This window comes from Choristoneura fumiferana, chromosome 15, assembly GCF_025370935.1.
Source record: "Choristoneura fumiferana chromosome 15, NRCan_CFum_1, whole genome shotgun sequence".
NCBI classification, from domain to species: Eukaryota; Metazoa; Arthropoda; class Insecta; order Lepidoptera; family Tortricidae; genus Choristoneura; species Choristoneura fumiferana.
Window position 1 is genome coordinate 15,412,661 of NC_133486.1, and position 17,907 is coordinate 15,430,567.

The window sequence follows — 17,907 nt, forward strand, 5'->3', positions numbered from 1 at the left end:
AGTTATGACTATAGTTAACGGTTACTACTGGTTAATAAAGTTACGGAAAGACAAGAATGCGTTTTGTGTCTAATTTAGTATGATGCATGGTAAACTTACCGTTCATTTACATTTTAGATAGATACCTAACTTAAAGAACGCAACTCTATAGCCGATAATTTGCCATTGTAATGTTGACTAAAATATCGTCTTTGAATTTGCATTATTGCGCTGTTCTGTATAATTAACTTGTATGAGGTATGCATTACAATTAAGTGACGTTTCATCTCTTAGGTATGATGGAAGGAAGTTTAGGTGTCTAAACAGATGTACCTAAGTAAACATTTTGCTACAAGAGCGAGCACTTAAATAGTCACAAATTTTGACACACACTATATGTATAGTGTGTCACAAATTCGGGGTATGTCGTTTGGATCCACAGCACAGAATTCATGGCACGAAACATCAACTGTACTGAAACGTCCATAGACCTAACTATGGTGTACCTACCTCCTAAGTTTGGTTAGAGTGGACGTATCAGCAGTGTCAGTAGAGTGGGACTTTTGGTAGAGTGGATGTTGGGTAAAGTAAAGAGAACTTTTAGGTAGAGTCGCAATTTTAAAATGGACCTTATGACACAGTGGACGTCTTGATACAGTGGACTGAGTAGATCCAAAGGAGGTAAGTAGGTGAAGGACAGACAAGCTACATCCCATGATTTATTTTTTTATTTTCTTCTCTACATGAGTAGGTATGTATCTTCATAGTCAAATGGTAATATATTTTCAAGCTTAATAAGTACCTCACTAAATAAGACATTCCCAACAATGCATCCTGCGTCTCGCTAATGAAATAAAAAGCGAAACGAATCCGCATTCCGACACAAGCACAGACAGACGAAACAAAGAGGTTCCAGCGCCGAATCTTATCGATGATCTTTATAATAATTACGGTACGCGTTCCCAATGTCTCAATCGTGCACCGAGCCGCGCCCAATTACCAAACGAAAATATCACAAAAAAATTTAAATGCACCTTTGCAAAAAATAAATCGACTCGAACTTCGTAAGGTTCAAGCTTCTATGCTAGGGAGTTAGGGCCCTTTATTTTCGGTATCGTTTTCCCTGAGTGGGCGGGGTCTATCCCCTCCCGTGTTTGTCAACGGGTGAGAGGAGGGGCGACCGTCAGTCGCACTCGAGCGGTGGGGGGTGATAGATGTGTGTCGGCGCACATCCCTCATACGTACGTTTACACGATAGCGAATTCAGTCCGCCATAAATAATATTCGTAGCTGCTCTGTGACAAACAGGCGATCGGATTGGATGCGCTGTTTTGACCATTTCGAAGTTTCAAGTGACGTGTTTAAACATTGCTAGTAGTATACACTGCATAAATAATGACTGCGTGATCGCAATAGTTTAGTGAATTAAGCTGATGCCAGAGGATTGTTAATATTAATACCTACTGGCAATTTGTTAATAGACGTCCTCGCCTGTTGCGGACCGTGGGACATGTTGCGAACAGATTAAAGCAGACATCGGACATGTCTTCCACATTAACAACATAAATCACATTAAAACAAATGCAATTTCATTTCACAGTTAAAAGAGAAATGATTTTATATCGGCGTAGTTGCCCAAATTTCAAATACGATAAAAAAGAAAAACCTTAATGTAAAATCGCCCGGTTTTAATATTTAACAACGTCGGAGCGGTGTTACTTGAAAACGTCAAATATTTACAGGAATGGAGATTAAATCTTAAGGGTTAGAGGGGGCGCGGCTTGGCGCACTTCCGGCGGAAGTGGGCGGGGCGCGGCGGGCGCCATCTTGCGCGCGCGTGCGCGCCGACGGCTCCGCGATTCTTTTGTTCCAAAGTAAAAAGCTAAATGCAGCTTGATTTTATAAAGGTCCCCTTGTAAAAAACGATTTAAAAAAATCAGAGTCAGTTTTGTGACGCTAAAAACTGCCATTTTTTTAAACTATTGTGCTCTTGATTCAGAAAATCTGAGTAGAAAACTATATTTTTTTCTAAAATTTAAAAAAAAGAAAAGGTGCACTTTTTTGTGAAACTGCCCCTATGTATTTTATGTTGGTAATATACCTTTGTAGGTAGGTAGAGCTTGCCTAAACTAAAATGACGCGTCCCTCACTCAACTAAATCAGTTCATTATTATTATCATGTCTAACTACTCAGTCATAATGAACTGATTTACTTGAGTGAGAGACACATCATTTTAGTTTAAACAAGCTCTATAAGAAATAACCGCGGGTGATCAACCTGCCGCTGTAGAGAAGTAGGTATACTATGATAGTTATCAAAACACTGTTCGCTATTGCTTTTTATCAAATGAAGTAAAGAATAGTACTTATGAGTTTTCTCAAACAAATAGCGAGCTGTTGAAGGAGGGTGACTAGCTATATTTTATAAAGAACAACAAATCTACTTACATGAGATTTTTTTTCTTTTAACCTTAGAATCGTGTCATTTTAAACCAAATAGTGACGAAAAAGCTGGAAAGTAGTGTTAACCATTCCATCTAACCTTAATTAGGTACCTACTTATTGTTAAGTCAGCCAGCACAAATAACTGGAAATCAATCCTTAAAAAATCAAAGTAATCTAAAAGGTCACTAATAGTTTTCGATTGTCACTTTTAGTCGGTAAAAAGAAAATAGAAAATACATTTGCATTTTTAGTTAGGTACATATTTGAATGCCTACATTGAATGCAACAACATATAAGTAGATATTATATTAGATATGTTGTTTTAATAAAACTCTACTTTAGACAAGGAATGCCACGGAAATAATAATATTATTTGCACCTACCTATGTCTATTTTACCAATTAAACTCAAATTTTTCTTATTTTCTTTTGAACAGTACCCACTTTATACATATTGACAGTGCCATCTCGATAGAAAACAGAAAGATTGCTTCAACACGATAGCTTCCTCGCTTTATACCAATTAGGACTGCAAGAAATATCGACCAAGTTGCGTTACATTGCGCCGCTCGACTGACCACTTTAAAGTCTTGTGCTTTTCGGAGTCGCAATGTATGTAAACGTAATATAACTTGCGTTGTTTTTCGTGCAGGTCTAAACTGGGCTTTAAACTCGCCGCTCGTAATTCGAAGGGACATCAACCACTAGGGATCAAAGCGGGTTCCGAGCGCACGATCGAGATGACATGCAGATCCAGTCAGCCGGCGACATTCCGGCTCATGTGAAACCGCCCTGTTACGATACGATGGTTGCTCTCCCATACAAAGTAACTTTAAACGTTTAGGTAATTAGCGGAATGTAAACAAACTTCAGGTACCAGATTTGGTAAATTTAAGGATTTTAAACATTTTACATATCTATCATTGTAATACAAACTAGACTAGTGTATTTTAATATAGAAATGTAAATTTTTAGATAGTTTAATGGGGGAATTTCAATATTTAAGACACCAATTGACGTAGGTTTGTTTACATTTTGTTAAATACCTATCATAACAAGTATAGGAACCTGTTTATTTAGATAAATGTTACATATACAATGATAATTGAATTGGGCAGTTTCCTGGACAAAAATAATTCAATCCGTCAATTACATTATCAGAAAGTATAAGACACGTATTTTTTTTTTCAATCAAACAAAAAATTACAAAGATAAAGCGCGTCAAACCACGGGAGTGAGGGCTCGTGAATTTGAGTGATTAACTGGCATATTTTAATTGATTTTTAAAACGGATGCCTGGCAAATAGTTTCCGCCAATACCTATCAATATTATTTTGAATCAGGAAAAAACATTTCTTTATCCTTGTTTATCCAGCACTCGGATTTAGGGTCAGTAGAGTGTAAAATTTAGACTTGTTGTCATTTTCGTATTGCTTAGCAAATGGTTAAAGTATCGATTGAAAAAAAAAACAATTTTTTTATCTAGTAAAACAGGGTGACACTCTTTCCCGGCCCCGATAATACCGACATGGAAATACCGAATCTGTTTTCGTGTACACACCCATAGAACCTGACATGAGGTTCTATGGGCGTGTACACGAAAAACAGGGTCGGTATTTCCGTGTCGGTATTATCCGGGCCGGGAAAGAGTGTCTCCCGAAAAACACAGAGGTATTCAAGTTAATTTCACACACAAATCTTTGTATGGGCGAGCGGCCGTCTCGTACACACAAAAAAACCAGCGCTTCAGTTTTATATCCTTTTCCTCCCGCATCCGAACTCTCAAGGTACCAGGGACACATGAATCGCCAGGAGACAGCGGAGTAAATCAAGCGTCGGTAGGGCATCCATCACGCGGCGCCGCGCCATTAATCCTGACCGAAATAGAAGAACACTAAACTTGGAAAAGTCCTCACCTATCCTGCGTGCTGGGTATAGGAATTGGGAGATACCTTATTTTTTAAAATTAAACAAGCCTTGGAAAGTCTTAGAAAGTATTTGAGAAAAGGTAAATCGAGAGTATTTTTTTATGACTATGTAATAAGATTTAGTTATTTACCTAATTGGACGAAATAATATCTGTTCACGCCTAACCTAATCTCCGTTATTATCATGATGGCCTCAACACTTTGACACTCACACAAATTAATCTTGAAATCTCAACAGATGGTTGGGTTTTTTTTACTGGACATTTTTGTATTTTAGAATTATTTAACTGTGGTTGATAATGGTTATCTGATAACTTATCATTATGGATTGCAACATTCATTATACAAGTCGATTCACAGGAGCTAGTAGGTACGATATGATATGAACCTTGTTAGTATACAGACTCTGTGAATCTCGTAAAATGCAGAAAACAGTTAAAAGACATCCCGGGATTGCTTAATTTTATCTAAATAACTATTACCTTCTGTACAATTTTCAGTCTCTATATTTTTAATTGCAAATGCAGTCAGCAAAAAAACTTGTACTGAAAATATTTTTTTACTTCAACTTATTACGTAAAAATTCGGCATAATCTTTCTTTTAAGCTAACGGTAGGTATAGTTCAATCGTTTGAACGTTCATCCCTTTGTCCTATAATAGAACGTTCTCAGAAAGAGTGCTATAATGATTTGCTTCTCAGGCCATATCATGTCATTATGATAATATAATACTTACCTAGAAATTCACAATTAATTTGGTTCGACAGTATTTTACGATGAAGTTGGGAGCGCACCGTCCCTTTTACTCGCGTATTAAATGACATAAGCGTGAGCGGGAATACAACTGTACCTATTAATAGGTACTGCATAGATAAAAATTGCTCCGTAGTAAAATCGTTTTTTTTCAACTGTTATTATAGGGAGTCCGTTTCTACACAGTGAAGCAGTGACTTGAGGGAAGAGCTGCCTGGATTCTACCTCACTCGTTGAAGCAATACGCCTAGGTCAGCTATTGTGGATTATTCAAGAGGACACCTTCCCCTCTATCGGGCTGAAACAATGCCAATCTCGACATGTAGTGCTAGGGTCACACTCCCTAGGCTACTCAAGCGCAATCGCACCCCGACTCAATGTGGGACTCTGTGAAATCGCAAGCAAAGCCAGCAATGGATCATATAAACCAAAACAGCGTTACAGAGTTTCATAATTACGGTTGATCGTTCATCACATAATAGAGATATATTTTTAAGTAGGTACCTAAATAAAGAAAATTTGTAATGCATAGAAGTAATCTATTAATGGAAGTTTCTGTGTTGATACTTCAGTACTAATGAAAGCAAATCTTCAAATTTTCACATCTTAGACTTATTAGTATCACTTCTAGATTGTACCTATGTAATAAATACTCAAATTAATTATTGAAGAGTATCTTCGGTATGGTAAGGTACTTAGGTATTTCTAATTTTTGTGCACAATGTCACTTCCATGGATGGCCACCGCGGGACGTTTACGTTTACACTTTCTAATAGGTATCTTGAAAAAGTGGTAATGTTATGATGTGTTAATAATGGTAATGTTAAGATTAACTTTTTTTGAAGTACATACCTACGACAAAGAGCAGTTACATCCATAGTAGTGACAGCCATGGAACTGAAGGTGTGCACATAAATGAGAAATGCCCGTAGGTATGCCAAAAATTAACTAAACTAAAAAATTATAAAAAGGTAGATACAGTGTAGGTAGAAATGTAGAGAGCATAAATATTGCAGATTAGGTATAAATTTTGTTTCTTGATCTAAAAAGGGTTTTAGTCTTATTGACTTTTTTGTAGATATTACCTACCTACCTACTTATTTAGGTATAATGTCAGTTTGATAGACTTGTGCTGTGCGTCAAAAGGCTCTACCAACACATTTGAGTGAAAATTAATGAAAAATATAGTAAACGTGAGGTTTCGTGTTACGTTATCCATACCTAATAATCCTGAATACTTTAATTTACCTAATTATTTGTAGGTAGAGGGTACTATTAGTCTACCTACTATTAGTAGGGTGGGTGATCCCCATCTTCTAATTTTTTGGCAATGGGTATTTAGACTTGTGGGTTTAGGTATCAAAGATCTCATTATAATACCGAATAAAAAAAATGGAAATACAGAATTGATAAAGTATATTAATCCGCAATTAAAAGCTTAACGCTTGTAATAATGCGTGGCACATGTATATTTTGATTAGGTACCTAACCAACGCATAAACAACGAGACGCACCGAGATTAACAACGAATAATTATAATTAATAAACCATCAAGCGACACCAAAATTTACAATATCTAATCACAAACAAGATGCCTATTAAGCTGATAGATAAAAATGCCGTCATCAGTACCCGGGCTTGTTACGGGCTACCGAATTAACGGGCCGCGCCCGAACCGATACCTACCGGGGGCGGCGCGATCAATACCCGGCCGCAAACAGGCCGGCCCAACGACGCCCGTCCCACTCTTGCAAACGGAGCGACTGTGCAAGTGTGAGTGGGAAAGTAAACGCCCTCCTCATTCGCAGGCCGTGGTTGGGAAGGCGTGCGGCCGGCCCGCCGCCGCGCGCTCAGTCGACCGGAGCTGCGGGCCGCGCGCGTGCGTCCGCGAGTCATGCCCGCGTAGCGCGCCACCATGCTCGTGCCCCCCGAGATGATGGCGGCGCAATCCAAGCTCGTCTACCAGATGAACAAGTACTACAACGAGCGCGTCGCCAGCCGCAAGGCGCAGATCGCGAAGACCATACACGAGGTCTGCCGGATCGTGCAGGACGTGCTGAAAGAAGTCGAGCTTCAGGAGCCGAGGTTTATCTCCTCGCTCACGGACTACAATGGACGTTTTGATGGCTTAGAAGTGGTGTCCCCACACGAGTTCGAGATAGTCATATACTTAAACCAGATGGGTGTCCTCAATTTTGTCGACGACGGCTCGTTGCCAGGCTGCGCCGTGCTGAAGCTCAGCGACGGCCGCAAACGCTCTATGTCCCTTTGGGTAGAGTTCATAACTGCGTCGGGCTACCTCTCCGCGCGGAAGATCCGCTCGCGCTTCCAGACGCTAGTGGCGCAGGCCTGCGACAAGTGTTCTTATCGGGACTGCGTCAAAATGATAGCGGAAACCACCGAGGTCAAACTGCGGATCCGCGAACGATACGTAGTGCAAATAACGCCGGCGTTCAAATGCGCGGGACTGTGGCCGCGCTCCGCCGCGCACTGGCCGCTGCCGGCCATCCCGTGGCCGCATCCCAACATAGTCGCCGAAGTCAAAACGGAAGGCTTCGACCTTCTGTCAAAGGAATGTATAGCCTTGCAAGGGAAGAACTCCGCGATGGAGGGCGACGCGTGGGTTCTGAATTTCCTCGAAGCGGAGAACCGGCTTCTGCAAGGCGGGTGCCGGCGGAAGTGTCTGAGCACGTTGAAGACGATCCGCGACCGGCACTTGGACTTACCGGGGAACCCGGTGACCTGCTATCACATGAAGACGCTGCTGTTGTACGAGTGTGAGAAGCACCCGCGCGAGCACGAGTGGGATGAAGCAGCCATCGGAGACCGCATCAACGGCATCTTCCTGCAGCTGATATCCTCGCTGCAGTGCCGCCGCTGCCCACACTACTTCCTGCCGCACGTGGACTTGTTCAAAGGCAAGTCGCCGACGGCTCTGGAGAATGCCGCCAAGCAAGTGTGGCGGCTCACGAGGGAGATGCTGACTAACTCGCGCGCCTTTGAGAAGCTCTAAGCTAGGTGAAGGATTGAGCTCGGGACGATACGGTACACACGCCTAGTATAACGCGGAGTGAGTGCGCGTAGTGGTTCACCGCTAGCATTACATCGAGTCATTTTCAGTAGATTTAGATGACTTTTCTAAGACGAGTGTTTGTAATAAGACAGTGCGTATACGAGTGACAGTTGTATATGGAGTTGTGGTTCTCGAATATTCCATTTGGATCTGACTGTAAGTAGAAGGTGATACTATCTAGACTAGGGCCTTTTCAACTATTATTTGTGATATAATGTAAATAGCTTAGTTGTTGTACAATTTTATTAATATTTAATTTAAAAGATACCGTGTATTTATTTGACTGAAGAAACTCTAAGTAGGTAAATATATATATAATTTACAATAAATAATTTGGAAAGATGATTTTTGTAATTTTTCTACACCTACTTCACAAACAACTATAAATAAGAAGTATCTCAACCACGTCCGTAGGTATAGGTAAATACCAGCATAGAAAATGAACCTTCATGCCATAATATTAGCAAACGAGCACTTTTTTCTGTCTTTCAACTTCAACAGTCGATCATTTCACGCCAAAAATGCGACAGTTACCCACAAAGAAAGTAGAGCTATCATTTCTTTTTTACTAGAATCTTTTTCTCACTCTATCTCTGCTTACACAAGTTTTAAATTGCCATAAATAAGTGCGGAATTGACTAACCTAACCTTACTTTACCCATCAACCGAATCACTAAACACTTCTTTAGGCACAGTTGAAGTTTAAGCGCAAAAATGCCTAGCACGCTTCACCCGTTCTAAAACATAGGCCCAACTCTATTCAAGACGGCATTCCTTTCCGCCAGGACATTTGTATGGCTCGGCCTACGTATCGTATTACCTCCTCCGCAGTCATATGCCCCTGCTACGAGGAATCGTGGCGGATCGGGTTACAGCACGTCTGTCCGAGCTTTACGATATCTCGTAGGTGTTTAATTGGATGAATAGGCCGGTACAGTCAGTTCATTATACCTGCTTAAAGCTTCATAAAAATATAGTTAAATTTTCATAAAAAAAAATTCAATAAGTATCTTTTAAACCATTGCGATTTTTATTCCTACTTTAATACCACTCGGGACTTACGAGGCTATACTGCATTCTTGAAATTGCAATTTTAATACGAGATACGGTCACAATAAATTCTCTGGTTGTATCAATTTTACAAATTGCAAAAAATTCGCTGTTGAACAACTTCTGCGAAAATTGAATTGTATTTTCATTTATTTTATTCTGTTACTAACTCTAGAAATAAGCCTGTCTAGTCTACTAACAAAATAAGTCCTAAATTACTTAAAATAAAGATTATTATTATTACATTTTGGCAAGACAGGTTTTATTTTGTAAATATTGACCAGGTGGCTAATTTTAATATTAGGAACAGACAATGGTTAGCATAGGCTTCATTCTTAGTTTTGACAGGTACTTATTAGTCGGCCAATTAATTCCTTTTCCACCTAATGGCTTAATGTCAGTTGTACTCCGGCTTCAAACATCAAAGACTATTAATTATAACTTAGGTACAAGTGAATATAACAAACAATCTTAACGTTTTTTGACGATTTTTATAAAAAAAACTATGAAAATGAACGAATTTAAGCAAATAAAATCTAAATACGTTTCACAGCACAGCCCCGGCCGACGGCACAAGCTCAAAACCGTAAATTAAATCACTCTATTTGTAACATTCCCAACAATCCGCTAGACAAGCCAACTTCTATTTTTATCAGTCCCACAAATTTTATAAAGCCATAAAAAAATCCTCACGGCACACAAAACCGGGGACAGTTCAATAAAAGTCTCCGAGCGGCCGGCGGCGTGGTCACCGCGCATAAACTATGCGCCCACGCACGCGCTTGTTTTTGCTTTTACCTTATTTGACATTTAACAGTCGAATCGGGCGCAATAAGGTTGGAGCCACGTAATGTTTTGTTGCAGCAGATTCGAACAGTAATGGTAACACGAACGCGTCAAAACCGAACAAGCCGTAGGTGTATCACTGATCTAGATCAAAAACAAACAAGACTACACCTGTTTTTCAGGGTTCTGTATAATTATCCGCTTAAAGGATCATTGGTCGACACACCAGTTCTGGTTATCTGCCCGTCTGTGACACCAAATTTAGACTGCTTAATCTGAAATTTGACGCATACATTTATGTTGCTCAAACACGAAAGTGTTATTGAACTTTCGAATACGCACGTACGATATATAAGAATATACTATTTTTAGGCTTATCGATGAATATAAGACTGTTAAATAAATAAAATGTATAAATTAGAAACCAAACGACCAATCTCGTAAAAAGTTAGACCAATAAAACATTTTTTGTCTCTGTAAAACACGACGTATCGAAAGTCGTAACGTAAAACGGTGAAGTGTCAATTGAATGTTCTTCTAAACAGAGATAAGACAACGCTTCTACTCGTATTTCACCTATTTTACGAGCTACGTATTCATTTGATGACATTTCATCTCATTCATTTAATCCTGGTCTAGTTAATTTATCTATATTTGATTTATTTATCTTATCACAATGAATTAGATTCAAACCAGTTTAAATTTTATTGTTTAAATATCTAAAGTAAATATTAGGACTTCTTAATAAATAGGCCTAAGACACCAATAAAATTATGAAGCTACATTCTCGTAAAGATAAATTATCTTACTAGCTACATATTACACTTAATTAAGAATCTCATAAAATCAAACAAATTACAATATTTCATTAATATCTGTAAATATTATCAAATAAGCGATAAAATCTAGGAAATTAATAATTATTGTGTAGATTTTAATTACTTGTTTAATTATATTTCAATGTAAAAGAATAAACGCGGTACCTAGAACAGAGCCTTGTGTGAAACCGTAAACGCTTCACCTGTGTTTAATAATCCCTTATAAAAACATTTTAAAACTTACAAACTAATGCTTTTCTAATAACAAACAACAGTTATAAATAATATTAATAATATGATGGGCGGACACGATGCGGATTATAACGAGGAGGCGAAAGGGGGCGGTCGCGCGTCACAACACATGATACAACACACCATTAAAGAAGGGCTTTTGAAGCGTTTTTTATGAAAAAAACTGAGCAAAAAGATAAAGAATGGAGCACAAGAATAAAGCCCTGACACAGACCGTTTCACATATCTAGGAATAATAAGTAATATGTGAATATAGGTGAAAAAATAAGCGCTCTTATTATTTATATTAATTTTATTTTTTATTTTATTTACAAAAAAAAGTGTTCTAAGGACGATTCAAGACAAGCCAACAAAATGAAGCGAGATAAATAGAAGATAGATTAAAATGTAATCGATGAACTTTCGGTAATGACTTTTCCGAATAAAACGTCACTTAATTTAAAATATCTCTCACTCATTGCGATAAATGTTCTCAAATCTCGGAAGGGCTCTGTAATATAAAATAACGGGTTCCACAGTCCAACACGAGTTTTAGTAGGCGCGTAAAGATGGGCCTGGGATAGTAAACAGTTTTAGAAGATAATTGGTAGTTTACAACAGCCCCGGGGTGACTGATGCTTTTATTGATTCTGATTATGGTTATTAATTAACAGTTAGCAACAAGAATAATTTATAAGCTGATCCTGTTCAAACAACAATAATTAAATTTTATTTTCACTTCGAGTTATAAAACGGTGATAGTAAGTTTAGTTTTGTACGCCTATCCATGATCATGGTGTAGGTAAGTTACTTATTGATTATATTAAAATTGTGGATACGCTGATGTTTCGGACACTTTAGGTGTAAATATTAATTAACAAAAACAATTACTTTGCTCACCCGCAACTACATAACTACTTAGTCGCGGGTGAGCAAAGTAGGTAATTAGTTCATTGATACGAACCTCCGCACAGTCGCTACTTCCCCTGATGCAATTAATTAGGTATTAATTATTAGTAACCGTGTTTACTGCTGATAGTAATAATAATAATGGTGTCAGTCCCATATGCAGTGAGTACTTCATTTGACGTAACTCTGTTCGAATTTGAGTTGTACTCGTATCGCGTCGCGTCGTATTTACAATTCACCGCTTGTTCTTAGCTTTCCATGTTTCACAAAGAACATTATAATGGATATACTTAGATAGATCCTACTTATTCTTACTTATAATATAAATGCGAAAGTTAACAAGTGTATGCGTGTGTGTTACTCTTTGACGCCAATAAAAATGTATATGGATGAAATTTTGTTATGCAGGTAACTGTACCTCTCCGGAATAACACAGGATACACGTATTTTTTATTCCGATTTTCACGGAATCTATGTGGAATCCCAACAATCATAATCGCTAAAGTTACCTACTTATCTATAATATCCTACTTAATAATATTGTTGTTTCTTGTGTAGTGTTGTCTATTGTTGTGTTCTGAATAAATTTATTTATTTATTTCTTTCTACAGTAAAGAGATATCAAATTTTGCACGGGTATTTCTACGGTTTTGGGAATTCTAATACCTATTTACTAACACCCCTATCCATTTGACTGCTAGGAATAATAGTTTACGCGAGCAAAGCCGTGGGTACCAGGTAGTATAGCAATAAAACCGTTCCTTAGGCTACGTTTCCACCAGAGGATGTGTGGCGAGGAATGTGTTTCTCATGAACCAATAGAAACGCTTCTTTACCTCGCCTCGCTCCGCTCAGCAGTTTCCACCAGAGCGGTGCTGTGCAAGTATAGGCACTTAAATGAAGCGCGTTTCTATTGATTCACGAAAAACACATTCTCGCACATCTCAAAGTCAAAAAAGTCAAAGTCAAATAATCTTTATTCAGTTTAATCTCTGGTGGAAATGCAGCCTTAAACTCAATTTGCGTGACATCTGTCTGTCCGTTGATTGTTTCTCGATCGAGCCCGCCATGATAGTTATTAACCGCTAATTTCCGATACCGGGCGAGCATAGCCTGCCAGCAAGCTGCCAGCCAATCAATCACTTCACTGCACTATTAAGCCCATTAACGAGGGCATTTTCATGGCTATTGCAACAGATACAATGAACGGAATTGTTTATGCTAGATCGCATGATACATCCATAAAGGTAGGTATCTAAAAATAAGTCTCTGTTATAAATTAAAATTTTAATATACACACACACACACACACACACACACACACACACACAAACACAAACATCACGCCTGTATTCCCAAATGGGGTAGGCAGAGCACACGAAACGTTACCGCTTCGGAGCCACTTTTAGCAATTTTAGGTTTTGTTTTTTTTTTTTTTTTTATACGACTGGATGGCAAACGAGCAAGTGGGTCTCCTGATGGTAAGAGATCACCACCGCCCATAACATCTGCAACACCAGGGGTATTGCAGACGCGTTGCCAACCTAGAGGCCTAAGATGGGATACCTCACGTGCCAGTAATTTCACCGGCTGTCTTACTCTCCACGCCGAAACACAACAATGCAAGCACTGCTGCTTCACGGCAGGATTAGCGAGCAAGATGGTGGTAGCAATCCGGGCGGACCTTGCACAACCTGCACAAAAACAACAAACGTTACAATAGTGACAGGTTGCTAGCCTGTCGCCTACGGTATACCTTAACCTTTATCCTCAGTCGCCTCTTACGACATCCACGGAAGAAATGGAAAATTGTAATAGGTATACTTTTTGCTGACTATACTTTTTGTTTACTGTACTTGCATTGTCAATCAGACCATTGGAAGTGAGTCAAAATCAACACCCAACAACAAACAGGACACGCTATGTAAGAGCTTGTAAATAATCCGGCCAAGCGCGAGTTGGGCTAAGCAACGAGTGTGCAGTGCGAGGTCATTTCAGATTGGTCACTGACATCGACGTACAAAATTAACATTCTCAGATTTTTATTATTGGATGCGCTATACAGATACCTTCATACTAAATTTCAAGGTTCTAGGACAACCGGATGTATCCAATAGATTTTGATTTCCCGGCAATTTGCATGGACTCACTTATTCGACGACTCTATTTTTTGACATGCGTTGACTTAGAAGTTTATTTTTTTCCATTTCTCCAAGACCTGAGTATTTGATAATATCAGAATTCCCAAGAAAAAAAGTCTTAACAGACGGACGTACAGCCGAGTTCATAAACTTGTGAGCAAACATTTGATCAAAAATATCTGAACACGACTCTATTGTTAACGGCGTAGAAGCGTGCTCAGATAGTTTTGATCAAAATTTTTGCTCACAACTGTACAGTCGCCATCAGATATTTCAGAGCGGCCAAGGTAGTCAAAAATATCGGAGCATGTACTCTATTCTCAAGGCATTAGAGTTCATGCTCCGATATTTTTTGATCACCTTGGCTGCTCCGAACTTCTGATGGCGACTGTACGAATGGATGAACAACAGGCGATCCTATAATGATTCAGTTTTTTTTTGGCTGTGGCTTACCACAGATACAGATTCCTTGCTAGGGTTCCGATCAATACAGAACCCAAACCAAGTAAATGTCATTTAAGTTCTAATAATTTAAGCCGTTAATTCTATAAATCCTTTCGAAACCATGTCGCTTACATAGTAGTCCTGACACATATCAAATTATTACAAGTTTCATAACGCATACGAGACATGCGTATCATATCAAGTCGCATCAGTATGCTGCGAGCGAGACGCCGGCGCCGGCGCCTGCTGGCACTAGATGATTTTTACTATCAAGAATCACGTTTTAATACAATACATTATATTGTAATTTTTAATTCCGAAGTGTTCGTAAATATTGAGACCACTATTTGCGCAAATTGACCTACGTATTCATTGTAGGTACATGCATCATTCCTATGATGGAAGCTGGAGCCCAGCATCAGGCTTACCCATAAATAAATTTACCTAGTATAGCAAAAATAATCCAACCCACCACTTATTTTTAACATATTACATATTTATACATACGCTCGAAAACATATAACCCTTCTTCGGGTAGTCGGGTGAAAAAGTGTACTTTCTTAGATCGAGCATACCATCCACCTGGTTAAGAATTCTCTTGTGGTAAATAAAGGCGTTTTAATTTAAACAACATTCTTATTCACTTTCGCAACTAACGGTCGTGTCTTGTCACAAACATGTACATTTTCGAATAACCTAACCAACAAAAAATTGGAAAACCCCATTGTCACTTCAAAGTTCAATGTCTCAAAAACGGCTCAACCGATTTTGATGTAACATACCTAAGAACCATCGCTAGAAAACGTGATTTTAAACAAAAAGAAACCGCATTCAAATCGGTCCATCCGTTTAACAGCTACAGTGCCACGGACAGATACACAGACACAGATCCCCCCCCTCTTTTTGCGTGGAGGTTAAAAATTTGCTATAAGAGAAAATGGACATTAAAAGGAAGTGGTTTTATAAGCCTAAGACAAACCCTTATCCCACTTTCGTATAACTGTGTCTGGTATCACACACATCTATATGCCACATAAACTAGCAGGAACTTAACTGAGTGGTAAAGCAGGCTTTAAGCATCGAAGGCTTAATATAACTTACATCCATACTTAATATTATAAATGCGAAAGTAACTCTGTCTGTCTGTCTGTCTGTCTGTCTGTTACGCTTTCACGCCTAAACCGCTGAACCGATTTTGATGAAATTTGGTACAGAGATAGAATAGACCTTGGGAAAGAACATAGGCTATCTTTTATCGCGAAATAAAGGCTTTAAGGGGTTGAAATAGGGGGTGAAAGTTTATAAGGTGGAAGTTCCTCGCTGTAGAAGATAAAACCATGAAACTTTGCATTTAGGCACTTAATCCATACTTAATATTATAAATGCGAAAGTAACTCTGTCTGTCTGTCTGTCTGTCTGTCTGTTACGCTTTCACGCCTAAACCGCTGAACCGATTTTGATGAAATTTGGTACAGAGATAGAATAGACCTTGGGAAAGAACATAGGCTATCTTTTATCGCGAAATAAAGGCTTTAAGGGGTTGAAATAGGGGGTGAAAGTTTATAAGGTGGAAGTTCCTCGCTGTAGAAGATAAAACCATGAAACTTTGCATTTAGGCACTTAATAAGAAATAAATCTAAAATTTGTTTGAGCTTTTGTTAAAATTCGATCTGTTAGGTGAAATAGGGGATGAAAGTTTATATGGAAGGTCGTCATTATCGAAGACAAGTCGATGAATCTTTATTAAACTTGCCATTTCGGCACGTGATAAGAAGTAAATAGATATTTTTTCGCGCGTTTTTTAAACTCTTCCTTTGAGGGGGTGAAATAGGGGATGAAAGTTTATATGGAAGATCGTCATTGTCGAAGATAAATCGATGGTTCTTTATGAAACTTGGCATTTCGGCACGTGAAACGGCACGCACGCACGGCACGTTTTTGAAAATTTTACCTGTGAGGTGATGTTAGCAGAGGGGATGATGCAGTGTTAGCAACAGTCAGACATGAAAAATTATAATTTTCAGATTTTTATTTTTTATTGTGCTCCTATAAGAGCTCTTTATGCAAAATTCCGAGTTTCCAGGATAGCCGGTAGTACCCTATTACTTTTTCTGTTAAGGCGATTTACATGGAAACACCTTTTTAATGACTGTAGCTTTTGATTGCCTTGACTTACCTAGAAGTTTGATTTTTTCACAGCTTTCGCGACTATTGACCTGAGTTTAGGGTTTCAATTTCAACTCGATACCGATACTCCGCGCGTTTAAGAGATAAAGGGTCTTGACCGACAGACGGACGGACGGACAGCAAAGTGATCCTATAAGGGTTCCATTTTTTCCTTTTGAGCTACGGAACCCTAAAAAGCATTTTTTCCGGCGCTTTCAAATTTTGACCTATTTATTACTTGAAAATATGGGGATGAAATTTCTTAAGGAATTCCAAACAAATACTATGAGTATATTTATCGGAAATATGTATAGCTATGCTTAGTAAAAATGCCGTCTTAATTATAATCCTTTCCTCCTAACTTACAATAAAGGACGTAAGGTGTCAAGAGTCCACGATGAAGAATTAAGTACTCCCTTTGAAAAGTTTATATTTATAGCAATGTTTTTAAGTAGATTATTTTCAGTAAAACGTAGAAGTTTCTATGTGTCTATTGGCAAAATAGGTATCCTAAATAAATAAAATACTTCCCAAAGTTACTATTCCACGCGGACGAAGTCGCGGGCAAAAGCTAGTATTATGTATTTCTGTAACATCATGCCATCCAAACCATCAGTTATACCCTGCACCTTTTGACGACCAGATGGCCTAGTGGTTAGAGAACCTGACTACGAAGCTTGAGGTCCCGGGTTCGATTCCCGTGTCGGGGCAGATATTTGTATGAAAAATACGAATGTTTGTTCTCGGGTCTTGGGTGTTTAATATGTATTTAAGTATGTATCTATCTATATAATTATATTTATCCGTTGCTTAGTACCCATAACACAAGCTTTGCTAAGCTTACTTTGGACTAGGTCAATTGGTGTGAATTGTCCCGTGATATTTATTTATTTATTTATTTTTATTTTTTACCTTTAGCAACACTGTTGCCAGGTCCAATTTTGCAATTTGAAAAACACCCACCACTGTAATTTCAAAATTCATATATCATAAATATCTATAAGAATCGTCTCGACGAAATTAGCTTTCGATTTAAAAAACTACATCAAAATCGGCCAATCCGTTTGGGAGCTAAGATGCCACAGACACGTCAAATTTCACCCCTTTTTGCATATGGGGTTTATTTCAATAGTAGACGTAGGCTGATATGTTGATGAAACTGAAACTTTGAATAACATTAAAATA

The 17,907-nt window shown here is 38.5% G+C and overlaps 2 protein-coding genes across 2 annotated transcripts in view; one reads left to right on the forward strand and one right to left on the reverse strand.

The window, feature by feature from the left end:
- Window positions 1-17,907, reverse strand: part of rg (A kinase anchor protein rugose) — a 446,901-nt gene that overhangs the window by 86,442 nt on the left and 342,552 nt on the right. The gene's annotated exons all lie outside the window — the stretch shown is intronic.
- LOC141435584 (protein mab-21) lies at window positions 6,915-8,522 on the forward strand. The gene has a single exon (XM_074098312.1). The coding sequence runs from the start codon at window positions 7,020-7,022 to the stop codon at window positions 8,115-8,117; it is 1,098 nt and encodes a 365-aa protein (XP_073954413.1). The 5' UTR covers window positions 6,915-7,019; the 3' UTR covers window positions 8,118-8,522.